Source organism: Ammospiza nelsoni, chromosome 4 (assembly GCF_027579445.1).
Source record: "Ammospiza nelsoni isolate bAmmNel1 chromosome 4, bAmmNel1.pri, whole genome shotgun sequence".
In the NCBI taxonomy this organism is placed as follows: Eukaryota; Metazoa; Chordata; class Aves; order Passeriformes; family Passerellidae; genus Ammospiza; species Ammospiza nelsoni.
The window spans coordinates 19,158,683-19,172,173 of NC_080636.1; the positions used below are offsets into that span (position 1 = coordinate 19,158,683).

Genomic DNA, 13,491 nt, shown 5'->3' on the forward strand with positions numbered 1-13,491 from the left:
ATAATGGAACTGTATACACAGTCATGGGGATATCATGTACCAGCAAGTTTGGAAAATGGCTAAATTTCACACAGTGATGACAAGACCAGAGGTTTAAAAGCTGCCCTACTTAGGGCCTCTTCAGCACAGCAGATAGCGTGACTGGGATTAAGGCCTCTCAGCAAGACAGACAGACAGCTGTCACTTTCAATAGATATCACAGGCCTCTACAGCAATGTGCAATTTTGCATCCTGTAGACACATTTTTTACCACAGATAAAAAAAACCTGTGTCACATAGATTTCTACCAAGAGCAGCTGAGCAGAGGAAAGTGCCATTCCAATAGCAGCATTCTTGTTTGGGTTCCTTGGCCAGTAGTTTAGGGAACATTTCAAACTAAGTTAATCTCACTGACTTTAAATCACGCAATAGTAATTCATCTGGTCTGCAGCAAAGCTGATAAAAGAGGAGCAGCTGGAAAAGCTACAAGCTCCTTTTGCCAGTACTAAAGTAATAAACTGTTACCTATAGTACAAATAGCTCAAACATGCTTTGGTGAACTTCAGACTCACTAAAATCCTTTTCTGCCAGCTTCTGTTACTGACTACCTTAGAGATGGTGCAATCATCTCTAATGCCAGACTTCCAGCCAGAAACAGAAACCAGGTGAATGGTATTGGAAGGCTGTGAGTCAGTTGATATCAGGGCTGTTTATGGGATACACTAAACCTTGGGAAGAGTAACATTTCAGAGGTTTGATTAAAAACTTGCAGAAGAAAAGAAAACTGCCACATATTCTAGACTGAACTCACAGAAAGGTTAGAGCTGAGAATAGTTACTCTTAGAGTGAAATTGTGTGGCAGTATTTTAGTTTTATTTTCTACAATCAAGGCTGTAATGTAAGAATGCAGCCCTGTACAGTAATGCTCAATAACAATGATAAAACAACATAGTTTATAGGCCTCCTAATCCTAACCTAATGGACTTCACAGGCACACAAAGACTCACTCACTTTAAGTTCTTACAGTCCAGCTCATGTTGTGAGGAACTCTGGATGAGCAGACTCTTGCAGCTGTCAAGAGCTGACAGAGCTCTGCTAAGGAACAAAAATGGCTGGTTGAAGTTCACTGCAGATGTGAGGCTGTATTTCTGTGCATCAAAAAACAAATGTGTGACCAGATTTAAGTCTACATTTCCCCATTTTCACCCACATCAAGTGCCTTTCAGTGTGAAGCAGCTATTGCTGTAGAATTTTGAGGCACATGAACATGACAAAAATGAGGGCATAAGGCAGCACTCTGCAGCAATGTGACCACAGCCCAGTAACACTGTATATACTCACATAGTGTCCAACTTTGACTGCAGAAACGACAGGAGGAGGGCAAAGCAGGGAAATGTCAATGATTCTGCTGCAAAAAGCACAGCTTTAACTTAAACTGTAAACATGCAAGATGTGTTTGCAAAATACACAGTTTTAACTGTGAAAGTGGCACTTTTCACAAGGACTGAAGTGTTCATGGTGTATTCAGATAACGTAAATACAGGCACAAGCATTTGAACATTCTTTTTTCATCTATAGCCACTTCATTGCTATTGCTATCACAACTGTTTGATACTTGGGTGAACGGCTGTAAGTCAATAAAAATATTAAACAAGCCCAAGCTTGTTTATTTGGGAAGAAGGACTGATTTTTAGACTTGATTTCTTACATCGCTGTTCTTTTTCCTGTACCAAAACAGCCACTCCTAAGGTCTTGCAGTGAATCAAACCTGACAAATTATCTGACTGAAGACTACAAAAACTGGTAGGGTTTTTTCATTAGTTTTCATGCAGTTCCAGTTCCCCTACAGCTACATAAATGTTCATCAAGCAGAAAGAAAAAGGTAGTGTGGAAGTAGAAGCAAATAACCAAAGAAGCTGATTATGGATATCTTCACTGAACTACTGTTCCAGATTAAAAGATGAAGTTCCAAAGACTATTTAGGCTTCAACCATGTATTATAGCTCCTATCTTCCTGGTGAAATAACTGCAACAGTTGCAAAATCTAAATGAGCATTAAGAGGATAAGTAGTAGAAGACAAAAAGGACTAGACTGATTGTTCTGTCCTTAAACTAGTAATAGCAGCATCATAATGTACTATTGGCAGTAATGCTGAAATAGGAATGAAGAAATAAAGTATGAATTAACCATTTAAATGCAACTGGTAAAGGTTTGGAAGTCATGTGATATATCCCATCTTTGTAAATATATAAGGAATTATAGTGAGGGCTTTCTGAGCCACCTCTTCCCAGAAGGATTCTTTTATGCGATTTATTGCTTTTCTATCAAATAAATCCCCTTTACTCATATCTTCTTGGGCATTCTGTTTTGTTTTCAGTATCCAGAACACTAAATTTGGCCTCGTTGATTGCTAGAGAATATGCTGAACATCTCAGTGTGTTGTATGTGTGTAAAGATTGATTACATTTTAATTGTACATGAAAGGCTGTTAAACAGCCAATAAACCACATCAGTTTTCCCAAGCCCCCAATTATCATTAGATCCAGTTAACAATTCTTCCTCTAGAAAGACCCTTTCCTCCCCTACAAAGGCTTAAGGTAAAATGACAATTTCATTTCTCTAGTTCTTCCCTTACAAAGGGTTTTATCTGCTTAACAGACTGCATACATGTTATCAGTGGACACAGCTGAATGAGCTCAGAACATGTTTTTCAAAGAGAGGCATGGTAAGCACTACTTCAGAAATACAATTATAGCTGATTTTCATTCTTCCTCATGCAGATACAGTTGGGCATCATTTCCATCTCTGGAGAGGGGAAAGCAGAAATTTGCTGCTTGTTATAACTGGACATGAAAATGGTTCACCACCAATTCAGTGTCATTTACTGATGTGCACTGAGTTAATGGGCAATCTGGGCAATGTTCCAGTACCCAAGGTACATCCTTCCCCACCCTGCCCCCTCAAAAAACCCCAAACAAACAAACAAAAAAAATCCACCACCAAAAAAAAAAAAAACACATCAAAGGAAGGAAACAGAAATGCACATCAACACATAGCCCAGCTCTTGTTTTATGTGTGTGCCACCCCTCCACTCCTTATGCCTGTCACGCATTTTACTGAAAGGCTCCTGAAATCCCAAATACTCAGGGATCTTTTCAGTAGGTTTTTTTTTTCCCTCAGCTACTACCATTTTGGGTCCTCAGTGAGCAGCATATTTCAAAGACTGCCAGAGCACTGGCAACGGGTGGACATTTTAATATTATAAAATAAAGACTGAAGCATTTACATCCCCTGGTGGCAGTCTGATTTAACTGCAGTAACAAAACACAAGCCCAATTTATCCTTTCCATAAGAAAAAATAGAGTTCTATTTTTATCCCTTTATGCATTGATTACAGAAATTATTGTAAATTTCCTAGAGAAAAAAAATATTTCAAAATATTTTACAGTGTTTTTGTCTTTTTTTGTCAGGGCAGCTAAAGTTACAAAGACCTGCAAACACCATGTGATTTTTGGACATCCACATTATGAAAGTATGAGAATTACTTGGAAAGATAATTTTAGAAATGGATTCACACTGCAAAAACTTCCACATTATTTCTGACATTCTTTCTCTTACTAAAAAAATTATACTCTGCATGAGCAGGAAACCAGCTTTCAGCCAAATAACCCAAGACAATAACTGTTTTTCAAAGCCAGAATGGACAACTACAATCAACTACTCTGTTTTCTTACTACTCTGTTTTCTTCAAACTTGCATTTTCTAAGGAGGCTCTGGAATTTCTTCCCCATGACCTTCATTAACATTCAAGAACTAAACTCCCTGTATCCATACTGAAAATTATTAGCATAAATTTCTTGAAGCACAGGAACAAAAGCAAACATCTGTCAGAGATGTCGGACTCTGATCTCCACTGTGACCACACATCCTGAGTGTAACTACATGGAAACAGACCTGATTTACTAAGTGCTCATGGTAGCTGAACCAGACTTCACCGACACATTCAAAATAACCTGGCAGCACACGTAGTGGAGACTTACACCAGCCTGTGCTTTCTCTGAGACAAATGAGGGTGTAAGATTGCTAAATGGACAAGGAGAATACCTTGACAAGGTGTATGTGGTGAAATATCTCCCTGTGAATCCTGGCATTTTGCAGATCATGCAACCAAGAGTTCATTTTCTAGGGTGGCATGGCTTGCTGTCTCTGCACACAAATGCAGAACTTCCTCTCCAGTCCCCAGCCAGACCTTCATGTGCCTCTGAGAGCTGATATCTCCAAGCCCTGACACTTCTGACTTCTCAGTGTGTGCAGGAACATTGCAGAACAAAACTTGGTTCCCTGGTTCTTGACAACAATGTTGGCCTGCCTGCAGTCTTAGACCTCTCCAAAAAACAAAGCAGCTAAAGTAGTTTAGGAACACAGGACACTGGAGTTTTTAGCTAAATGAGGGGTATCTATGGGTAAGCTTGGGCTCCCTCATACTTCTTTCTTAATCTGCAAGTGCTGTCTTAAGGTTTCTAATGCAGGGACTATCTTAATGCATATTTAAGAGATCTATATCCATGACTGGGGTTCTTTGGGCACTACTGTTTGAACTAATAATTTTCTTAAAACAACATATACAAAGTAAACAGGAATGCTCTATGACTGCTTGAAATGACATATGATAGATAAGGGACTTTATCTGACATTAAGATAGAGAGTCACTGGTATCTCACTTAAAGAGCATTTTATGGATTATAATTTCAAATTTTATCAGTTGTTATCTGTATTTGAATAAATACTCTATTTTTTTCCAGTAGATAATGGAGAAAAGGATTTAAAATGATGTACATTTAAAGTCACATATCAAGCATACTCTTCATTCCCGTGCTGCACATAAATCCATATTGCAATATAAGAATGAACAGCAGAATTTAAATACTTCTATAGAAATATGAAGTTGATTAACATTTAGATTACTCAGGCCCATGCTGCTGTGCCATCTGGTGGCTACTAGTCTGTAATGCAGAAGCAGAAAAAAAATACCCACCAAACCTTAAATATCCCTGTTTTCCAAGTCTTTCTTACAGTTTTCCTCTACAAATTAATTTTGGGTTGTTTCAGGTCTTTAAAATTTATTTCTTCCAGGAAACAGAGAATCAATGATAATGAGCTAAATAACCATAAAATTCCTACAACATTCTGGAAATACAGTCAATGCCATAATATTTGAAACCAGGATACTTTCAGATGTCTATACTGTGTTTACTGCAATGATCTGCTTTGAAGGACAATAGAAAAATCTGTAACAAACTGAATCAACAGAAAGAATTAAATTTGAGGCATAAGGAAGTGAAACCTTTCTTTGCCATTTAAAGTTTATGTCTTTATACAGAGCTATGTAACTAATCTAACAGTTTAAATAACTTTTACGTAATGACTGTTGTAATGCAGAAATATACCTTTGTTTTCTCACTTATCTCCTCCCCATCAAACACCTTTGGTTATTAAAGCAGACACAGAAAGGCCCTTGGAGTCCATGACTAAGAAATGGAGCCAGGTACGATTTTATTTCAACTGTACACACACAATACAGAAGAAAATAACTAGCATTCTATTTCTTGGCTGCAATCTAGAAATCCCACGGTTTAAACAAGAGACATAGTTTCTCTCTTTAGTCTCATTTATCGTAATCTTTACTGAAAATAAACCTTATCTGGGGACCACCATTAGCCTTCCTGTGGGCTGGAAATCAACAGAAAAAATAATTAAAGTCTTACATCCAGATCTGTGCAGAAGCTGCTAAAGTTCTTTACCCAGAACTTACTAGATTTTTTTCCATTATTATTGTTGAAGAGTCTGTAACTGCAAGACTACCTGGGGATATTCACAAAATACCAGGAGCACTTCACATTTTAAAGAGTGAGAAAGGCTGAAAGGCTGCTAATATTCAGACAGAAAATACTGAAAATCAAGATCTTTCAATCTGGGTTTTTTTTTCAGAAATATCAACAATTTTAAACCACTAGTGAACATTTCAGGAGTAAGGACAGAATAGATCCAGGGGATCTTTGCACCACTGCAGTATGACATAACCTAGGATGTTTTCTCTTTCAAATGTATTGACTTACCCGTTATCCAACCCATTCAGCCCAATTTTCTTTCCTACATCTCCTACCATCACACCTGGCATTGGTAGGAGAGTTTTTGTGTCTCGAATCTGTACAGAAGTGAAACAAAAACATTTCAGTAACAGAGTAATGAAAGCTATTGACTGAATTTTTCCAAGGTTGAAAATATTCCCAACTTGTACCCTGATATTAATGATAAAGAGACTGTTTCTTTCAAGCACATAATCCTGCATATAGCTTGTACTTATGCATCCTCTCATTCAGGACACAGATACTTTAATGAAAATTAATTTGGAATATGACATTAATTACATCACTGTTTTAAATATCACTTAACAATGATGACTGCTCTCATCAGATTACCACTGAAACCTCCTTCAGAAACAGACAAAGCAGAAACCATCGGAATTTTTATGTAACAATCAGCTCTGAAATATTACAATTCTGTAATAAACTTTGTTCAGTCTGCAGCTAGTCTAGTACATTTTACTATGTACAAGTTTTGTACTACACCAATATATTTTCTACATATTTTCTGATGCCTTTAATTCTATAAAATTATTTCTGTGGTAGAAGTTTGCAGATTTCATGTAGATCAGCATGAAGCACTGGCACACATAAATCATCTTAAGTCCTGTACAAGAGTTTCAGGACTTCATATGACACAGATGAGTTCTATCTATACAAGTACCAATATCATCTGGAGACTTTTCAGCTCTTCTATATTTTCTGAAGGTGTTGCAGAAAACTGGGAGTATAAAACCAGCTCTACAACCTTCATAAAATCAGTGAACATTTAAAAAAAGTATCCTGGTTACAATTCCTATAAAATGCAAAGGTATTAAATAAAGAATCTGCTGGTCAGGTATAAATAACAGCATAATAAGTCTTTAATTGGAACCCACTCTTCCTCAAAAGAATAAAATTATTAACAATATTTCTACCCTACCTGTACAATAAAGGGATGCAATCCTTGGCACTGTCCATCAGGAGTATAGAGCTGGGCATACAAAACTGCATGAGTGGCATGTTTCCCCAAATTACCAACCCAGAACTTTGCAGCTTCAAAATCAGGTGTATTGATGACAAATTCCTGTAATGAGCAAATAAAAAGAAAATTATATAAATAATAAAAATCAGGTCACAGATTTTTTTTTCACCACCCTGGCAATGTTCTGAAAACATCCATTAACTGCCAGGATTTATTCTATACTGCACTCCAGCACCTGAAATCTCTCTTATCATGTTCAACTTTAGAGAGAACACATGTAGTAAGGGAAAAAAATTAGAGCTCGAAAAGCTCATTATCTCATTGTAAAGACTGAAACTCAACTTTTTTAATTGCTTATTTAAGGAGTTTAAAAAAAAAAGGCAGATTAATGGACTGGGAAGCATTTCCTAGATCTTAGGTTAAACTGAGCTGTGAGTTCAAGTAAAGAACTGAGAGCTGTCTCAGCTGTGAGAGCTGAAGCCTGTGCAGGGACCAACTCCTTCTCACACAGTTAGTATGGAAAGGCAGCCTGGCTGACAGTGTGCAGCAAGGACTAACCTGAGTGCTGGGATCAAACGTGGCTGTAGTCCGCAAGCCTTTGGTGTTAGATCCGTGGCTGAGTTCAGTCAGAGCAAAACAACCAAAAATCTAAATTAGGAGACAGAGGGCACAGTTCAAGACCACTTTATTACATTAATTGAAACAGCAAGGCTTTCAAATGAGTTCAAATTCAGCTATTAGAGACTAACTTGGCAAAAAAACCCAAACTAAAACAAAACAGGAAGTGATAAAGAGCAACAAAAGAAGCACAAGGCTCAGTTAAAGTGCAATCAAAATATTTATCTTGCAAAATCAGAGGGTCTGGCCAGACAGTAAATGCTGCCCACATGGCCTAGACTGGAGAAAATGTTTAGGATTGGCACCTTCTGTATCAGGCTGCATTTATTCTGCAGAGTGCTTGGTCCCAAGTCCCCAAGGAACTCCATGTGGTGTTTCTTTGGCATTAAGACATTTTCCATTTTATAGCATTAGAAGGGAATTTTTATGGCAACACATCAAGGTTAAGAGTATCCTAGTAGGATAGTCTTAAATGACTCTGGACAGAGCCTGAACTGGTGTAATGTTATCTATACTGCCTTTAGGGAAAAGTTCCCAAATTTTCTCTGCATGTTAACTTAGATAGTCAAAAACATATCAGGAAGTGGTTTATGAGCTAGTAGTAAGGACAGTCAGAGTTCAATGCTTGAATCTGCTCCATGGCCTTTTCTTTTGCTATTTAGAGGTACCTAGGTATGTAAAGAGATCAGAAATAACACTAAAACTGCAAATAGTGCAAACACAGCTGTAATAGTGTCCATTTCTCACAAATTATTAGAAAAAATTACCTCCATGCTATAAGCTTGTTCCAAAACGTATGCAAGTCTCTTAGAAGCACTCATAATTGAACCTGCAAATGACTGTAAAAACAGAATAATGAATTAAATCAGTGCCCTGTGATGAAAAGCACAAGTTGCACATGACTTTTAATAGTGATGTCCAGTAAAGAGACCAGGGAAAGTGGGCTGCATAGTAAACTATAATTAGACTATAGCTGGGAGAGGTAAGTCAGGATTTGCATGTCAAGGCCCCTTTACAGATGACTGAACTTGTCCCAGCTCTAACTGGTTCAAGCCTTCATTGCAATTGCTTAGAAATGCTTTCCATTTGTCCTTAGTGATATTCCCTTGAGCAAAGGAAAACTTAAAGACTATTTTAGTTCATTTTACTGCAAACAGATTGGGAGCTGAAAGTAGGTGCTTCAGGATGAAACAAAAATGCTGATTTGAAAGCTGCCTTCAGTTTTCCTACATAGATATTCACATAACAAAACTCTAATTCCTAGATGGTCCCCAGCTGTGTGAATAGTAATATTAATTAATTTATTAAACTGATAATATTTGACCAGCTATGTTGAGCATTCTTTGTGAGAGACCCATCTGGGAAACAACTGATTAACAGAATTCAGCCACTGCTGCCAGTGAGAAATTTTAAACTGCTTTCCATCCCTTCTGGATTCTGCCCTTCAGTAAGACACTGGGGCTCAAGCAGGTAAGTTTCTGATACCTGCAAATCTTTAGCAAACACACAGCCACCAACAACCAAGTTCTTTGGCTACCCTAAAGAGGAAGCAGAGGAGTAAACAAAAGAAAGCATAAATTTTTTTTTTCTGTATCTCTGTCTGTACTGTTCAACTTTACTTTCCAGGTGGGATTCCAGTGGAGACAGGGATTTAACAACAAAGATTACCCAGAGCTCTCTAACTGTTCTAAACAGTTAATACCATTCTTGAAAAGAAAGGATGAGGAAAAGATCAAGTTTTAATAAAATAGGCACAAAGCAACAGAATTATGGTATTAGAAGTTACTTAAATTCAAACATACACTACTATAGCCATTGAACTGTACTTACACCAGAATGTAAGAAAAACTTGAGACACAGAGACCAATCATACATTCCTATAAAGATCACCATATGAAAGAGCCTTAATGGGTCCGCCATCGCTTCTTGCTGAGTGAGGAACTCGTACTCAAAGAGCTTTTTACAGCGCAGGAAGGTCAGCTCCTGGTACCTCTCACGGCACAAATCCTCTCCAGGATGATGTGCGAAGAGAGGATCATTTTCCAGAGCAGAGAAGATTCTGTTCTTGGAGAGGAAAAAACTGACATGAGAATATTGACCTAAAACCATTAACAAAACCTGTTAACTTCCTTCAAAGTAACACTGGGTCTCAAACTACAATTGTTTGCTGCAAGGTACAAACTTAAAAAGCAAAATTTCCAGAGAATTTGGAAATATATTTAAATTATCTGTCATATATACAGCTCATGCAGCTAAATTTTATGACATCTCCTTCACCATGAAGTGATTCACTCTGAATCTACAAGAACAGTATGGTAAAACTTACTTGCTTTGTGTAGCAGCTTCACTATCTCAATACATGAAGCTGCTGGCAGAATCCAAGAGGCAAAAGTCCCTCAGTCTGAGGATAAAGGTAAAACTCCAGGGCTTACAGTCAGTTAGAAATATGCCATGATGTTAAAACCATTAGGCCACCACAATTGCTCTGCTCCCAGATGAAAGTAAAAAAAGGCTCCATTTAATGGAACCACCATATGCAGCCCTTCAATGTGGGGTTGTGCATCTTTTAACGTTGTAATTTGGATCCTTTCTGTAGTAGGTAATATATTATGGCATTATTTATCCCAGACCTGTGTCTTCAACACATCCACACCTTCTTAATTGTATTATAATTCTTAATAATTCTTAATAAGAAGGAAGAAACCCAGACTTTCTGTGCTTTCCTTTGAAAGGCAGTCATTCCCTTTCTCTGTGTAAACATCTCTACATGCCCACACAGCTTTGAAACTCCAGACACAGAACACTTCAGGTTTTATCTCTGCTGTAACACACACCAGCCAGACAAAACCAGGCCTTTCTAATTTCTCTGATCTACCTGCTAGGATTTTTATAATTATGGTGAAGATTCAAGATTACTTAAATCTACACCACCTTCAGAAAGCTAGTTCTTTCTCCTCCTATATCTCCAAGTCATGCATTTCCACACCATCTCTTGTGCTGCTTGGTAGGATTAGCTTTCAGCAAGGTTCACATGCTAATCTCCAATTGTAATGCCACATAAACATTAATGCAAGCACAGAACATTGGATATTAGGTCAAAGTAAGACAGAAATACTGTTTGATGGTGGCTTGAACTTAGCTCTGCATAAGTGCCTTGCAAAATCACATGATCTATGATTTAAAGCAAACAGTAAAGAAATATGGTAGAATATAGTTATTTCTCAATTTGAAATGAACACTCAAATTCTGAAATGTAGCACCTGCTGTTCTCCCCTGTACTGATGTTCTGTAATTAAATGTCTTATGACACAGCAGAATAGATTGCTTAAAAATTCAGCTCTGTTCTGAAAATTAGCTGTGCAAATCAAATTCCTTCAGGCTCCATATTTACAGAGCATTATTAACTATACTCCCTTTAAAAAAAACCATACTTAGTTCTACTGATATCTGCACAATTAAAACATGCTTACAATTCTTGCCAAGTTTACCTTCAGCTGGATGACATCTTCACCATCTATGAAAAGTGCCATCTCCTTCCAGTTGAAGGAAGCTTTCTTACGGTATCTGGAAAGGGGGCCTTGAGGGAAATCTGCCAGCAAATTATCCCGTGAGTTTTGGTTGCCAGTCATTTCTTTCTGATTCATTGTTAGCTAAACTGCAGCAAATGAGAAAAGATAAAACACAAACTGAAGCACCACAGATATCGCCTTTTTAGTTATAAAAAGAAATTAAAAGAGTTGTTTAATTAAATCCATGGATTTGTTTAAATGTATGAGTACAGCACTGCAGAGGCAACTAAAATCTTGTCCTTCCCCTTTTCTAATTCAGCTGGCTTGATACAAAGAAAAAGAAAAAATGCCTTTGACCCAATGTAAACGAATTACATCATCTTTGTTGTTAAAATATGAGCTAAAAATGAAACAGGGACAACACTGGTTATCACCATATTGTGTATTAAGAAAGGGGGTGATAAAAGTGAGAAAATAACATGTCTTAAACAGCAAATGCAGTAAGGCCCCATGAAGTCTGCTGGCAACTTTGTGTGCATCTATGGGTCAGGCAAGAGCACTACAGAACTGCACAGACCCTGCAAGATTTCCCTGTCAGGAGGTACAACTGCACTGGTTCGGGAGAGAGAGGAGAATTGTGCCTTTCATTAGAACCTGGCCCAAAGAAATAGAGGCTGATCCTCTGCGGCTTCCAGAAGCTGGTGCTGGAGAGCCCTCTGCTGCTCAGGGCACTCCAGCGATCCCTGCCATCACACACGGCAGAGATCTCTGCTGTGCCTGGGGGGAGCAGAAACCATCGGACAGGGCAGCCGAAAGACTGGCTGAAAGAAGCAGCTCAAAGGTACAGGCAGGACATCCTGGCCCAGGGCTGGCCAAGGGCTCACTACAAACTTTGAATATAATGAAGTACAGAAACTACTTCAGCAGTCTGCCTTTTCAACCCCTTTCCCCCCTCCATCATCTTGATATATCTCCTTGATACCTCTCTTTTCTTTCAACCTTATTCTTTTATGGAGGTCATGCTCTAGCTCTGAACAGTACAAACACAGTAGAAGGGAACAGCAGGATAGTATTTCTGCATGTGACTTCCAAATCAGTTCTAGGAAGATGCAGGCAGCTCCAGTACTCAGAACAGGTTTGGAAAGAAAGAAAATAAAAAATAACAAAAAGGACATTGAGAAAGTGTTTCAACCTCCAGCCAAATAAACAGATACTACACTTGTAATAGACTTTACACTTGTAATTGGAAAATAGGCTTTTCACTCATAAAAGAGAAAAAATTACATTGCAATATTGCAGCTATTGCATCTAACTTTATCTACATTGCAAATCAGCAATATTACCCAAATGAGAAAACCTAAGAGTTAATTTAAAAAAGCGTTCTGTACATAAAATATACTATAAATTTTCTGACTTCATGCAATGGTTTAATATAATTTGGCTCCAAGTCAACAGTTTCAAAACCTAATTAAGAAACCAAAACAGGTAGTTGCAATAAGAAAGTAACAACGGGCTGTCCTAAAGAATAACTTCAGCGTTAATTTCAGCCTTGCTCTGAAATTTTGAAACGTGTTTGAAGGTGGAAGTAAAAACCACATTATTTTCAATTTTAAAAGAACTGCTGCAGTTTCACTGCAAAATGTTGGGTTGGAAACCTTTTTCCATGGAAAGCGCTCCTGCTAGTAATTCAAATTCACACCCGGGCACCAAACACGGGTCACAAATCAGAGGGCAAAGGACAGTTTGCAGGGTACTATCCTCAACTATCTCACGTAATAATGACACAGCTCAGACACTTGGTAGCTGTCAAGAATAATGATACTGTACCCTCACGGCTAAGAGATTATATAACCGGTGTTTTACTTTATTTTCTTTTCTAGCGGCTCTGCATTTCCGAGCAATCTGCTGCTGGCAGGGGCCCAGAGCAGGACACCCCCGGGCAGGGCACGAACCGCTTCCCGTGCGGGCTCACGGCACGGCCGCTGTTCGAGCGGCCCGAACTCACGGCGGGGCACGGCTTCTGCTCAGACAGGGCAAACCCAGACCACACAATGTGCTGTTATTTGCTAAAAATGGTGTACCGAGCTGTCTCCCTAATGGGCCGGGCTGACTGTCCGGTGTCAGTCAGCCGTCCCGGTGTGGAGTTTGCCCTCCGGAGCGTTTTCACGCAGCTGTCACAGCGGCACAGACCGTCCCTAAACAGAGCAGCACATGCCGTGACGACCCTCCAGCCTCACGCCCTGCTGGCAGCTCCTCGCGTTTTCAGCCGCAGGACGG

The 13,491-nt window shown here is 38.7% G+C and overlaps 1 protein-coding gene across 3 annotated transcripts in view; it reads right to left on the bottom strand.

The window, feature by feature from the left end:
- Window positions 1-13,491, bottom strand: part of ACOX3 (acyl-CoA oxidase 3, pristanoyl) — a 31,912-nt gene that overhangs the window by 18,180 nt on the left and 241 nt on the right. Inside the window, exons 1-7 of one of the 3 annotated variants that reach the window (XM_059470987.1) lie at window positions 13,296-13,409; window positions 11,194-11,360; window positions 9,536-9,769; window positions 8,473-8,544; window positions 7,646-7,735; window positions 7,046-7,189; window positions 6,097-6,185 (exon numbers count right to left, since the gene is read on the bottom strand). In XM_059470987.1, coding sequence (XP_059326970.1) covers window positions 6,097-6,185; window positions 7,046-7,189; window positions 7,646-7,735; window positions 8,473-8,544; window positions 9,536-9,769; window positions 11,194-11,349 — 785 coding nt within the window. In that variant the 5' untranslated portion in view covers window positions 11,350-11,360; window positions 13,296-13,409. Of the gene's footprint in view, window positions 1-6,096; window positions 6,186-7,045; window positions 7,190-7,645; window positions 7,736-8,472; window positions 8,545-9,535; window positions 9,770-11,193; window positions 11,361-13,295; window positions 13,410-13,491 lie in introns of those variants that run through there. The other 2 variants (XM_059470986.1, XM_059470988.1) reach the window with 2 other exon arrangements.